At 43.8% G+C, this 15,106-nt stretch overlaps 1 protein-coding gene across 1 annotated transcript in view; it reads right to left on the bottom strand.

Moving 5' to 3' along the window:
• The window catches only part of xxylt1 (xyloside xylosyltransferase 1), a 72,390-nt gene that overhangs the window by 30,131 nt on the left and 27,153 nt on the right, over positions 1-15,106 (bottom strand). The window contains exon 4 of the mRNA XM_021574921.2: positions 1,630-1,762. Coding sequence (XP_021430596.1) covers positions 1,630-1,762 — 133 coding nt within the window. The remainder of the gene's footprint in view (positions 1-1,629; positions 1,763-15,106) is intronic.

The raw sequence follows: 15,106 nt of genomic DNA on the forward strand, positions 1-15,106 counted from the left end.
AAGGAGACTAAGCAATATGAGGCGAGTCTGAATCAGTTGTTATGAGACAGATGTATTCTGGCTACATCAGAGTAGTTGAAACCTATTTAGAAAAGCGTTGTGAAACTACCCCAGAGCGTGTTGATGATGACAACATTTGTGTAACTATAAATTATAAATACATTTTCTGTTTGATCAAAAACATTGTCTCTCTGTTTGCCTCCTAAGTATTACAGAGGAGCCTGTTTATCTTAGTGCAACTGTTCAAATAGTTTCCCCTGCAAACACACAATTTTATGGCAGAGCTACTTACTGTGGGATTAAGGTGAGAAGATAAATATGATACGGAAAAGTAATTTAGCAGTGGATGTGGACACTGGACACTGGACCTGGACACTGGACGGACGGACAGTATTTATTTTATTTTCCAAATATTTTCTGTCTGGATTTTAATGATTTGTACGTCCGTCTGTCCGTCCGTCCGTCTGTCCGTCCGTCCGTACAAATAATTAAAATCCAGACAGAAAATATTTACACAAGAAACAAATCTAATATCACACAGTCAAAAACTCTCCCGTCGTTTAGTTTAGTTCACCATTCTGCGATTCTCACTGTCAATAAACATCAGGCGTTTCAACGCGCACGCACGCACCGCACGCACGCACGCACCGCACCCACCCACCCACACACCCACACACACACACTGGATTCTTCCGAGAACCATAGGCTCTTGTGGTTTTGCCAAAGATGTGATTTGGCATCTTAAATCACAAGATGTGTTTTATACTAATTACCTCTGACTTCATATAAGCCATCTCTCCTCTACAAGGTCTACAGGGTTTCATGGAGCATGAGTTTTGAGCCTGCAGGCAGGCTGATGTGATGAGCTTGGATAAGAGCAGAGGAAAGTGGAGGAGAGACGTAGAGGATAGGGGAGGGGGGAGAGGAGAACACAGCGACAGCCTGCTGGAATGGGAACTGTCCTCCAGTGAACAGAGGCAGCACTGATGAGCACAGGAGCACAGTGCTTCCTGTTGTTGCAGCCTAAAAAACACTGACCTTCAGAATGTCATATCATAAACACACGTGTATCGTGCACACACACGTTTCCTTTTGCCGCTCACGTCCGTCCCCCTCCCCGACTCCCCCATCTCCAACCTCCTCCTCAGCAAGACTCTCCAAACATCTGTCTCTCCCAACGTCCCTCTCATCACTTCCCCTTTCCATATGGACAATGCTCGACAGCAGGGCTCTGAGCGAACTTCCTCTCTGCCAGCTCCTGTCACTGTCACTTTGGTGGGAACGCACAGCAAGGGAGCACTCAGAACTCAAAAGAGGCCCTGTCAATTTCAGCTTTTAGAGTGCCCCACTTTCAACAGACTAGCATTGACTGACCACAAGAACATATCGACAAGTTCTGCCTCTCTGCCACTCAAAGCAATGTGCTTCAGCGGTTCAGGTCTGCTCTCATGTCTCAAATAGTACTGTGATGTTGTTTGTCACGGTTTAAGAAATAGATTTTAGTGATGGTAAATGGTCTTAGTTTTTTGTGGCAGTGAAACAAATGGTTAAATAACACACTGTGATCCTTTCCAACCCCACGAGTCCTCATGTTTAATGTGTGCACGCACGTGTGTGTGTGTTGAATACCTGTATACCGGCTGCATCTCTCGGGCGATGCCGATCACAGCTCCGGGAGGGAATCGATCAAACTCCAGAAACAGCTCCCTGATGTTGCTCCTGTACTTCAGATCCAGGTCCAGCTGTACAATGCGCTGCAGATCTGAAGCAGAGTTAAAAACATAACTCAGAAATGAACACTTCTTGATAGCACCTGTTGAGTAGCAGATTATTTTGGCTATACATCATATCGGCTAAGAATATCAGCTATTAGTGCTGAGAGATCAGTGCTTTTTCAAGTCTGTTCTGTTTTGGTTCAATTATGCAAAAATAATCACGGTTTCCGAATTTAAAAAACTATAATTTATTTAATTAAATACACTATGGATTGTGTGTTGAATGCTGTAACACCGAATAAAAAATAAAAGTCCCATGATGGTAGTGACTGCCCATTACTGCCTATCACTTATTAGCAATAATTTATTTACATAACTTAAAAAATATATATATATTTTACCCCTTTTTCTCCACAATTTCATGGTATCCAATTGTTGTAGTAGCTACTATCTTGTCTCATCGCTACAACTCCCATACGGGCTCGGGAGAGACGAAGGTTGAAAGTCATGCGTCCTCCGATACACAACCCAACCAAGCCGCACTGCTTCTTAACACAGCACGCATCCAACCCGGAAGCCAGCCGCACCTATGTGTTGGAGGAAACAGTGTGTACCTGGCCACCTTGGTTAGCGCACTGCGCCCGGCCCGCCACAAGAGTCGCTGGTGCGCGATGAGACAAGGACACCCCTACCGACCAAGCCCTCCCTAACTCGGACGACGCTAGGCCAATTGTGCGTCGCCCCACGGACCTCCCGGTCGCGGCCGGTTACGACAGAGCCGAGGCGCGAACCAAGGGACTCTGATGGCACAGCTGGCGCCACCCGGGAGGCCTATTTACATTACTTTAATACAATATTTCAGGTGTATATTACATTTTATTAATTTGATGACTTTATTATTTCATTCCAAGTCATCATCTATATAGAGCTGCTGCCTATGCTGTCTGATAAAATCACTATTTTAGTAGTTTTTCAAAGCAACTGCTCTCTGTCCCTCTCGATCACGCATTCTTCGGTCTCTTTTTGTCACTTTCTTGGACTACTGCGGATTGGGTTTTTGAGCTATCTGTGTACGTGGTCTAGATAATTTTTGGGAGATCCATTGAGAGTGTATCTAGATAATTTTCTTGTACTTTCAAATTACTATTTTACTATTCCACTCGTTAACTGTATTATAAAATATATGAAACTGTGAGTAACATCTGTAGTTCGAGATGCCAAGACCCAAGGCATGGTTTTCAGATTGACACCGATTGATACTGCTCTGTTGGTCAACTGAGATAAGCACAGTATTGTGTCCATTGCACCTTAAGTATACCCTAACCTTTCACTGCCATGCCAACCAGCAAAACACAGGAAGGTGGAACAATGAACAGATGAGTCTCTCCTGGTAACTGGGGTGACTACAGCTGCATTTACAAAGGCAGCCCAATTCTGATAATTTCCACAATAATTGGCAAAAGAGCTGATCTGATTAGTCAAAACACCAATTATTAAAAAAAAAGATCTGATTGGGCTGCCTGTGTAAACGCAGCCTAAGTGTCTATAGAGTGTTAAAAGTACAAGCCTAAGTGTCTATAGAGTGTTAAAAGTACAAGTAATCGCTACCTAAGTCAAGCAAGACAAACCATGCGATTTCAATTAACAAGAAACTGTTTTCCAGCTTCTTGATATCAGACAGTGGCATGCACTTTAATCAAACGTGTCTCTGTTCCAATCTCAGAGTTGAGGTCACAATGGAGCTCGGGGCCCCTGGCCTGGAGAGGCCAGACTGCACAGACAATGGGCCTGCATATGGAAAAGGGAAAACAAGTGGCCTAAACTAAGCCTGTTGAAACCAGAACAATGCTGGGCTAGAGCGGGGTCTCCACAGAGGCTTTGGCCAGAGAGATATTTTAGGGCCGGTCTCTGTCCAAACAAGCAGCGGAAACTAAACTCAGCAGAGATGGTCAGCTGTTTTCTCCCCTGCTCTTTAAAGGGGCAATCTGCAGTTGCTAAATACATTTGTGGACTTAAATCAATGATATGTACCCATTGATTCTTGATGAATATAACTTAGAAATGCCTCATGAGCATACTGTCAACTGTTGTACCCCATCAGAACCCAAAATAATCTTGTTTTCAATGTTTATAAACAAAGAAAATGTAAACACACACTGTATAGCCTCAAAACATGGTTAAAACTATAATTTTGATATCATGGATGTTCAGTCCTTGTATCTATAGCTCTATGAATTTGAGAGCTGTTACATTTCTCCAGCCCCATCACAGTTTTTTCGCTAAACAGTGGTGGGGAAAACCCTTACTTTTTTCAACTTCGGATTGACTCTTTAAACAAGGCAGTCCACTTTACAATGCCTTCATGAGGTAGAGTGGTGGAGCGTCATCCCCCGACCGGCGAACGCTGACTTTGTTTGTTATGAGGGGGCTTTAGGCGGCCTGCTTTGGGACAGGGGAAAGCAGGAAGAGTCTTTGGCTGATACAACATTGGGCTGAGCTATGATATAACCACATAAAGCATAAAAAGACCACAGGGGCAAAGAGTCACATTTACTCACACTCTTCCATTGCCGCTTCGCTTAACCATCATTGACTGCTATTATGACACCATTTAATGCTGACAGGCAATGCAGAATCACCTTAAAAACAAACGTGATTTCAAATCAAATTCTCTATTAATACTGATGGAGGAATGCAGGGTGACATTTTACCATTCTGGAAGAGCTGGGGGCTCTCTGGCTGGTGCCTCGGGTAACGTTACAGTGCAGGATAACAGAGCGTTTGTGCTCGGCCAACTCGGATTCATTTCAGTCGGCCTCGTTTCACCGGTGGGAGAGACCAATTCCCAGAACTGTAGGGGTCACAGCAGGGTTCACCGCCACGGCCCACCTCCGGCGCCCAGCCGAGCGTCTCCATGGACCAGGCCTCGGCGGGCCATGATGACTGCTTTGTTTAATCATGCCTTCAGAGAACATTATGTCTAAGGAAAGTAGGCGGCATTAAAGGGGGGCTTGGGGTTTGGGAGGGAGGAGACTTGGTCTTCTACTAAAGCCTTTTCTTATTTGAAAGAAAATATGTCAGGTGTGGTCACCTGATCTCGAGATCATGTAGGCCTATGCCTTATTTTGATCTTCTATTTTATTTGTCTGATGTGACTAGATGTACATTGGTTTTGAACCAGTCCCTTTTATAACATAATCCACTATGACCAACAAAGCTACTAACAATTTGCCTCATTCCCCTCTCACTATGCTTCAGGCCAGCAATGTGATGTGCCATTTTCAATTACTCATATATTGGATAAAAAGAGAACGAGGCTTTATCCATCCCAGTTCTATCTATTTCTATACAGCATAGTAGCTGCGGGCTGCATTGTCTGTCAGAGATAGAGGCAGTCAGCAGTAGAAACCATAACAGTGTCCTCCCTGCCCCTGTTCCGGTAAAAAGCTGAGGGATGGGGATGGAGAAATGTAACCACTCTCAAATGTATAGACTATGAATGCAAGGACTGACCGTCCATGATATTACAATTATTGTTTTAATCATGTTTTGAGGCTATATATGTTGATGTAAACAAGTGGTGATTGCTTCTTTAAGACGGTTAGGTGGCTACGAGTCCGCCCGTGGTAACGTGTGCGCTGGGAGTCGGGAAGCAAGTTCAGGGAATACGTTTAATGAACGAAACATAATACAAAGCAAGAAACACAAACAATGCACAGACAAACTGAAACAATGACGCCTGGGGAAGGAACCAAAGGGAGTGACATATATAGGGCAGGTAATCAGGGAAGTGATGGAGTCCAGGTGAGTCTGACGACACACAGGTGTACATAACGATGGTGACAGGTGAGCGCCATAATGAGCAGTCTGGTGACCTAGAGGCCGGAGAGGGAGCACACGTGACAGCCCGAAGCAGCGAGTGCATTACACTGTTTGTCTTGTCTGTAGTGTCTCAACATCAAGATGACAACAGCAGCAAAAGAGGACCTTACATATTCTCGCATAACTGAACATGGGTCAACGTGGTTATGACTCATAACTTAAGGTCCAACTACCCGGCCTTATATGAGCAGTTAAAACATTGAGTATGGGCTATTCGCCTAGGTACGCCCATGGGTAGAAAACCCCTGGGCGCTGAAGGGGTGTCAAGTCGATGACATCCCTTATGTTCTACCTATGGTTTAACAGCTGAATTACAGCACCATGCACATACTGTAGCTTTCTTCTACCACCCCCACCACACCAAAAGCATCACAAACCAAATGACCATTAGTCTATTCTTATGTTGTTCAAAGAGATTTTGTTGGCATGTATAGTGGGAAATCTCTGGGGACAGACTGAAGGCAATCTGTTTAGGGAATACTACGTACTAACATGTTGTTGGTTTACGTTTCAAGACTTATATACTGTGTTCTATTCAAACCTAACCCAGCCACATCATAGACTATTTAAAGTGCTAGGGGACAGCTAAAGAAGACAGACAAAATGAAATAAAACATTTTGTATATTCCAACAATTTTGTTGACTCAATGACCCGCACTCACTTCCTAAACACAATCTAGTGCTGATCAGTGATGTTTGTACGGCTGTTTTTTTTCTCTCTGAAAACAAAAGGACTCATCAGTGGGTCTAGATCAGTGTTAATGAGTGTTAAAGTGAACTACATGTAGTTCAACTAGTGATTTAACTACATTTTGCAGTAGGTTGGTGGTAGTTCAGTAGTTCATAACTTTTTTTTGCCATGTCGCGTGTTTAGCTAACCACTAGAAACACTAATCAGTATATATACAGTACCAGTCAAAAGTTTGGACACAGATACTCATTGCAGGGTCTTTCTTTATTTTTTACTATTTTCTATATTGTAGAATAACAGTGAAGATATAACTATGTAATAACACATATGGAATCATGTAGTAAACAAAAACGTAGCCACCCTTTGCCTTGATGACAGCGTTGCACACTCTTGGCATTCTCTCAACCAGCTTTAAGAGGTAGTCACCTAGAATGCATTTAAATTAAAAGGTGTGCCTTGTCTAATTCATTTGTATTATTTATTTATTTGTTAATGAGTTTGAGCCAATCAGTTGTGTTGTGACAAGGTAGGGCTGGTATACAGAAGATAGCCCTATTTGGTAAAACACCAAATTCCATATTATGGCAAGAACAGCTCAAATAAGCAAAGAGAAACAACAGTCCATCATTACTTTAAGACATGAAGGTCAGTCAATCCGGAAAATGTCAAGAACTTTGAACGTTTTTTCAAGTGCAGTCGCAAAAACCATCCAAGCGCTATGATGAAACTGGCTCTGATGAGGACCGCCACAGGAAAGGAAGACCCAGAGTTACCTCTGCTGCAGAGGATAAGTTCATTAGAGTTACCAGCCTCAGAAATTGCAGCCCAAATAAATGCATCAGAGTTCAAGTAACAGACACATCTCAACATCAACTGTTCAGAGGAGACTGCGTGAAATCAGGCCTTCACGGTCGAATTGCTGCAAAGAAACGACTACTAAAGGTCACCAAATATAAGAAGAGACTTGCTTGGGCCAAGATACATGAGCAATAGACATTAGACCGGTGGAAATCTGTTCTTTGGTCTGATGAATCCAAATTGGAGATTTTTGGTTCCAACCGCCGTGTCTTTCTGAGACACAGAGTCGATGAACGGAGGATCTCTGCATGTGTGGTTCCCACTGTGAAGCAAGTAGGAGGAGATGTGATGGTGTGGGTGTACTTTGCTGGTGACAATGTCAGTAAGTTATTTAGAATTCAAGGCACACTTAACCAGCATGGCTACCACAGCATTCTGCAGTGATACGCCATCCCATCTGGTTTGGGCTTAGTGGGACTAATATTTGTTTTTCAACAGGACAATGACCCAATATACCTCCAGGCTGTGTAAGGGCTATTTGACTAAGGAGAGTGATGGAGTGCTGCATCAGATGACCTCCACAATCATCCGACCTCAACCCAATTGAGATGGATTGGGATGAATTGGACCGCAGAGTGAAGGAAAAGCAGCCAACAAGTGCTCAGCATATGTGGGAACTCCTTCAAGACTGTTGGAAAAGCATTCGTCATGAAGCTGGTTGAGAGAATGCCAAAAGTGTGCAAAGCTGTCATCAAGGCAAAGGGTGGCTACTTTGTTTAACACTTTTTTTGGTTACTATAAAATTCCACATGTTATTTCATACAATGTAGAAAATAGTAAAAATACAGAAAAACCCTGCAATGAGTGTGTGTGTGTGTATACATTTTTGTAAATGTATTAATAAAAAGAAACAGTAATACCTTATTTACATACAGTGGGGCAAAAAAGTATTTAGTCAGCCACCAATTGCGCAAGTTCTCCCACTTAAAAAGATGAGAGAGGCCTGTAATTTTCATCATAGGTACACTTCAACTATGACAGACAAAATGAGAAAAAAAATCCAGAAAATCACATTGTAGGATTTTTGATGAAATTATTTGGTGGAAAATTGTGGAAAATAAGTATTTGGTCACCTACAAACAAGCAAGATTTCTGGCTCTCACAGACCACAACCTCAAACAGTCACACTCCAAACTCCACTATGGCCAAGACCAAAGAGCTGTCAAAGGACACCAGAAACAAAATTGTAGACCTGCACCAGGCTGGGAAGACTGAATCTACAATAGGTAAGCAGCTTGGTTTGAAGAAATCAACTGTGGGAGCAATTATTAGGAAATGGAAGACATACAAGACCACTGATAATCTCCCTCGATCTGGGGCTCCACGCAAGATCTCACCCCGTGGGGTCAAATTGATCACAAGAACGGTGAGCAAAAATTCCAGAACCACACGGGGGGACCTAGTGAATGACCTGCAGAGAGCTGGGACCAAAGTAACAAAGCCTACCATCAGTAACACACTATGCCGCCAGGGACTCAAATCCTGCAGTGCCAGACGTGTCCCCCTGTACATGTCCAGGCCCGTCTGAAGTTTGCTAGAGAGCATTTGGATGATCCAGAAGAAGATTGGGAGAATGTCATATGGTCAGATGAAACCAAAATATAACTTTTTGGTAAAAACTCAACTCGTCGTGTTTGGAAGACAAAGTATGCTGAGTTGCATCCAAAGAACACCATACCTACTGTGAAACATGGGGGTGGAGACATCATGCTTTGGGGCTGTTTTTCTGCAAAGGGACCAGGACGACTGATCCGTGGTAAAGGAAAGAATGAATGGGGCCATGTATCGTGAGATTTTGAGTGAAAACCTCCTTCCATCAGCAAGGTTATTGAAGATGAAACGTGACTGGGTCTTTCAGCATGACAATGATCCCAAACACACCGCCCGGGCAACGAAGGAGTGGCTTCGTAAGAAGCATTTCAAGGTCCTGGAGTGGCCTAGCCAGTCTCCAGATCTCAACCCCATAGAAAATCTTTGGAGGGAGTTGAAAGTCCGTGTTGCCCAGCAACAGTCCCAAAACATCACTGTTCTAGAGGAGATCTGCATGGAGGAATGGGCCAAAATACCAGCAACAGTGTGTGAAAACCTTGTGAAGACTTACAGAAAACGTTTGACCTCTTTCATTGCCAACAAAGGGTATATAACAAAGTTTTGAGATAAACTTTTGTTATTGACCAAATACTTATTTTCCACCATAATGTGCAAATAAATTCATTAAATATCCTATGGATTTTTTTTCTCATTTTGTCTGTCATAGTTGAAGTGTACCTATGATGAAAATTACAGGCCTCTCTCATCTTTTTAAGTGGGGGAACTTGCACAATTGGTGGCTGACTAAATACTTTTTTGTCCCACTGTAAGTATTCAGACCCTTTGCTATGAGACTTGGTTGACAGTGCTGTTCAGAGCAAAAACCAAGCCATGAGGTCGAAGGAATTGTCCGTAGAGCTCCAAGACAGGACAGTGTCGAGGTACAGATCTGGGGAGGGTACCAAAACATTTCTGCACCTTCCAACAGGACCTCGACCCTAAGCACATAGTCAAGACATCACAGGAGTGGCTTTGGGACAAGTCTCTGAATGTTGTTGAGTGGCTCAGCCAGAGCCCGGACTTGAACCTGATCGAGTATCCCTGGAGAGACCTGAAAATATCTGCGCAGCGACGCTCCCCATCCAACCTGACAGAGCTTGAGAACAATGGGAGAAAATCCCCAAATACAGGTGTGCCAAGTTTGTAGTGTCAATACCCAAGAAGACTAGGAATACAGATATGCATCTGGTGGTCACAGATGCCTGAAAAAAAGGTAGGGACGTGGATCAGAAAGCCAGTCAGTATCTGGTGCGACCACCATTTGCCTCATGCAGCACAACACATCGCCTTCACATTAAGTTGATCAGGCTGTTGATTGTGGAATGTTATCCCACTCCTCTTCAAGGGCTGTGCAGAGTTGCTGGATATTGGCAGGAACTACAACACGCTGTCGTAGACGTCCAGAGCATCCCAAACATGCTCAATGGTTGACATGTCTGGTGAGTATACAGGCCAAGGAAGAACTGGGGCATGTTCAGCTTCCAGGAATTGTGTACAGATCCTTGCGACATGGGACCGTGCATTATCACGCTGAAACATGAGGTGATGGCGGAAGATTAATGGCACGACAATGGGCCTCAGGATCTCGTCACGGTATCTCGGAGCGTTCAATTTGCCATCGATAAAATGAAATTGTTGTCCGTAATTTATGCTTGCCCATACGATAACCCCACCGCCACCATGGTGCACTCTGTTCACAATGTTGACATCGGCAAACCACTCACCCACACAACACTGTCTGCCCGGTACAATTGAAAACGGGATTCATCCCTGAAAAGCACACTTCTCCAGCGTCCTTCGCCTCTCCAAAGTACGTATGGGAGTTACAGCGAAGGGTCCAGACTAACTCCCAATTTGATATCACAAAATTGGAGAGAACAGGTTAAAAATATATATATTATAATAATTATTATATATACAAAATGTAAACAAATATATGTATATATTACAGCTTTAAAACATTGCTTGTGTGTTTAATAGGCTAAGTGACATGTGACCCCAAAGTGATCTGTTATTGCAATTTCAGATTTAATATCAAAGTAGTTTGCATTTACTGAACTACTTTTTCAAAGTACCTTTAGTTAAGTAAACTATATTTTCTTAAGGGTGTGAAGTAATTGGTAGCTTGGTAAATTATTTTAAGAATAGCTTCCCCAACACTTGTCGAGATACAAGTAGTAGTGAGGAGGACAATTACTAAGGGGAGTGAAAGTGCTCACACCACCTCCCCTCCTTCTAACAACCCACTCAGCTGAAATCAGAGGAGGCTGTATGTAGGTCAGCGAAAGTGACACTACAGCTGCATCTTGGTCTCATTCTCCACAGCAAAGCTGAGCCGAAGGACCCGTCTCCCACCTCTACTCTCTTCCAATGTACACTGTAACAAATGAAAGCTATTATTTATTTATCACTGTTGAGATAGGATTACAATGACTTTCCAATCACCAATACATTGACAGCCATCTGATGAACTCACTGTAACTGGGACAGAAAAAGACATTGAACACGCTGAAAACAACACAGAACTGTGTTGTTATTGCAGTTTATATGGAATAACAGTCTCACTGTGGAATAGTACAGACTAAAGTCCATTTTAAGAATATCTTCATACGAACTGCCATACATTCCCTGAAAAAAAGGGGGCTTACCCCTCAGAGGGATGATAATGCTGTGTGACGTGTTGTGATAACTGTCTGTGTTGTTTGTTGTAGTAGCCACGTGACACAACAGACCTTCCATATCAGGCTGTTTTGACGTTGCCTAGACACATTCATATATTATACTACACTACTAAAAAAAATAAAGGGAACACTAAAATAACACATCCTAGATCTGAATGAATGAAATATTTTTATTAAATACTTTTTTCTTTACATAGTTGAATGTGCTGACAAAATCACACAAAAATTATCAATGGAAATCAAATTTATCAACCCATGGAGGTCTGGATTTGGAGTCACACTCAAAATTAAAGTGGAAAACTACACTAGAGGCTGATCCAACATCGATGTAATGTCCTTAAAACAAGTCAAAATGAGGCTCAGTAGTGTGTGTGGCCTCCACGTGCCTGTATGACCTCCCTACAATGCCTGGGCATGCTCCTGATGAGGTGGCGGATGGTCTCCTGAGCGATCTCCTCCCAGACCTGGACTAAAGCATCCGCAAACTCCTGGACAGTCTGTGGTGCAACGTGGCGTTGGTGGATGGAGCGAGACATGATGTCCCAGATGTGCTCAATTGGATTCAGGTCTGGGAACGGGCAGGCCAGTCCATAGCATCAATGCCTTCCTCTTGCAGGAACTGCTGACACACTCCAGCCACATGAGGTCTAGCATTGTCTTGCATTAGGAGGAACCCAGGGCCAACCGCACCAGCATATGGTCTCACAAGGGGTCTGAGGATCTCATCTCAGTACCTAATGGCAGTCAGGCTACCTCTGGCGAGCACATGGAGGGCTGTGCGGCCCCCCCAAAGAAATGCCACCCCACACCATGACTGACCCACCACCAAACCGGTCATGCTGGAGGATGTTGCAGGCAGCAGAACGTTCTCCACGGCATCTCCAGACTCTGTCACGTCTGTCACATGTGCTCAGTGTGAACCTGCTTTCATCGGTGAAGAGCACAGGGCGCCAGTGGCTAATTTGAAAATCTTGGTGTTCTCTGGCAAATGCCAAACGTCCTGCACGGTGTTGGGCTGTAAGCACAACCCCCACCTGTGGACGTCGGGCCCTCATAGCACCCTCATGGAGTCTGTTTCTGACCGTTTGAGCAGACACATGCACATTTGTGGCCTGCTGGAGGTCATTTTGCAGGGCTCTGGCAGTGCTCCTCCTGCGGAGGTAGCGGTGGGTTGTTGCCCTCCTACGGCCTCCTCCATGTCTCCTGATGTACTGGCCTGTCTCCTGGTAGCGCCTCCATGCTCTGGACACTACGCTGACAGACACAGCAAACCTTCTTGCCACAGCTCGCATTGATGTGCCATCCTGGATGAGCTGCACTACCTGAGCCACTTGTGTCTGTCTCATGCTACCACTAGAGTGAAAGCACCACCAGCATTCAAAAGTGACCAAAACATCAGCCAGGAAGCATAGGAACTGAGAAGTGGTCTGTGGTCCCCACCTGCAGAACCACTCCTTTATTGGGGGTGTCTTGCTAATTGCCTATAATTTCCACCTGTTGTCTATTCCATTCGCACAACATCATGTGAAATTTATTGTCAATCAGTGTTGCTTCCTAAGTGGACAGTTTGATTTCACAGAAGTGTGATTGACTTGGAGTTACATTGTGTTTAAGTGTTCCCTTTATTTTTTGGAGCAGTGTATATTGACAAATGTCTGTCTAACTCTATTCATGACCAATGGTATCATTCACACAGCTGTCCAACACAGCGCAGTCCAGATCAGTATTGCCCAACCTATTTCCCAGGTCTCTCAGCCTGTATTGATGGATCTGTTGGGAAGGGTTCAATAGCTGGAACAAGCTCCCCAGGGGAGAGCAGAGGAAATAATGCGAGCAGACAGGCCTCCTCACAGCGTCCGTGGAAAGGCCTGGTGACTGCGTTGTGATTCCTTGAGGTTCTCAAGCGACGACTCTTTCATCCCCGCTTATAGAAAAACGTGAAGTCCTTTCAGAGCAGCCCATGGAGAATGAGACTTTCTGTGTTGGGTGCACATGTTCCCAGTGCAACAACTTTACCTTAAGAAAGAGCTGGCCCTGGACCGGACTCCTTTCGGGCAGCGAGCCCAAACTCATTATAATTTGTTCAGATGGTGACAAAACATACAGTACCAGTCAAAAGTTTAGACACTCATTCAAGGGTTTTTCTTTATTTTTAATAGTGAAGATATCAAAACAATGAAATAACACATATGGAATCATATAGTAACCAAAAAACTGTTCCAGAAATCAAAATATATTTTATATTTGAGATTCGTCAAAGTAGCCACCATTTGCCTTGACAGGGAATGCTTTTCCAACAGTCATGAAGGAGTTCCCACATATGCTGAGCACTTGTTGGCTGCTTTCCCTTCACTCTGCGGTCCAACTCATCCCAAACGGGTTGAGGTCAGGTGATTGTGGAGGCCAGGTCATCTGATGCAGCACTCCACCACTCTCCTTTTTGGTCAAATAGCCATTATACAGCCTGGAGGTGTTTCGGGTCATTGTCCTGTTGAAAAACAAATGAGGGTCCCACTAAGCCCAAAACCAGATGGGATGGCGTATGGCTGCAGAATGCTGTAGTAGCCCTACACCATCACATGGGGTGGCAGGTAACCTAGTGGTTAGAGCATTGGACCAGTAACCAAAAGATTGCTTGATCGAATCCCTTGCTGACAAGGTAAAAATCTGTCGTTCTGCCCCGAAGGCAGTTAACCCACTGTTCCTTGGCTGTCATTGTAAAGACTAATTTGTTCTTAACTGTCGTATCTCTATGCTTATTTCAGCTGTTCTTACCGAGTGGCGCAGCGGTCTAAGGCACTGCATCGCAGTGCTCGAGGTGTCACTACAGACCCTAGTTTGATCCCGGGCTGTATCAAAAACAGACATTATTATGAGTTCCATAGGTAGGCGCACAATTGGGCCAGTGTCGTCTGGGTTAGGGTAGGTTTTGGCCGGGGTAAGCCGTCATTGTAAAATAAGAATTTGTTCTTAACTGCCTTGCCTTGTGAAATAAAAAATGTTTTTACAAAAATAATATGAACTTTTTACCAAATATCTTCTGTATACCACCCACACCTTGTCACAACACAACTGATTGCCTCAAATGCATTAAGAAGGAAAGAAATTCTACAAATGTACTTTTAACAAGGCACACGCATGAATAGGAATGCATTCCAGGTGACTACCTCATGAGTGTGCAAAGCTGTCATCAAGGTAAAGGGTGGCTACTTTGAAGAATCTAAAATATATTTTGATTTGTTTAAAAATGTGTTGGTTACTACATGATTCCATATGTGTTATTTCATAGTTTCTATGCACCTGATCTGCTTATCAACCACGCTCAGTACTTGACAAGGTTTCTGATGATCCCTGGGGAATGGAGTGTGGAGGTGATAGAGAGCTGTCTAAACAACATAACCAATTCTCTAACAAAAGGGCCAGGTGTGGTTGAGGCCAGGGGAACAGTCAGGTCAGGACATGTTGTAGAGACCCCCTGGGACTTCAGAGGTAAACATCAGACACTTCTAAAGGATTAATTTCTCAGGGGCTAAATTAAATTACTGAGAAATATTTCCATTGTGTACTCTCCCTCGTCTATTCTGAAGAGCGAGTTCTGCATTTGATGCTTATTTTTAATATAAGGATAGAATGGCGCTGCAATGGATAGCTGCCATTTCACGGGCTCCTGAACAATTCTGCTATTTTGT

This window comes from Oncorhynchus mykiss, chromosome 1, assembly GCF_013265735.2.
Source record: "Oncorhynchus mykiss isolate Arlee chromosome 1, USDA_OmykA_1.1, whole genome shotgun sequence".
Taxonomy (NCBI): Eukaryota; Metazoa; Chordata; class Actinopteri; order Salmoniformes; family Salmonidae; genus Oncorhynchus; species Oncorhynchus mykiss.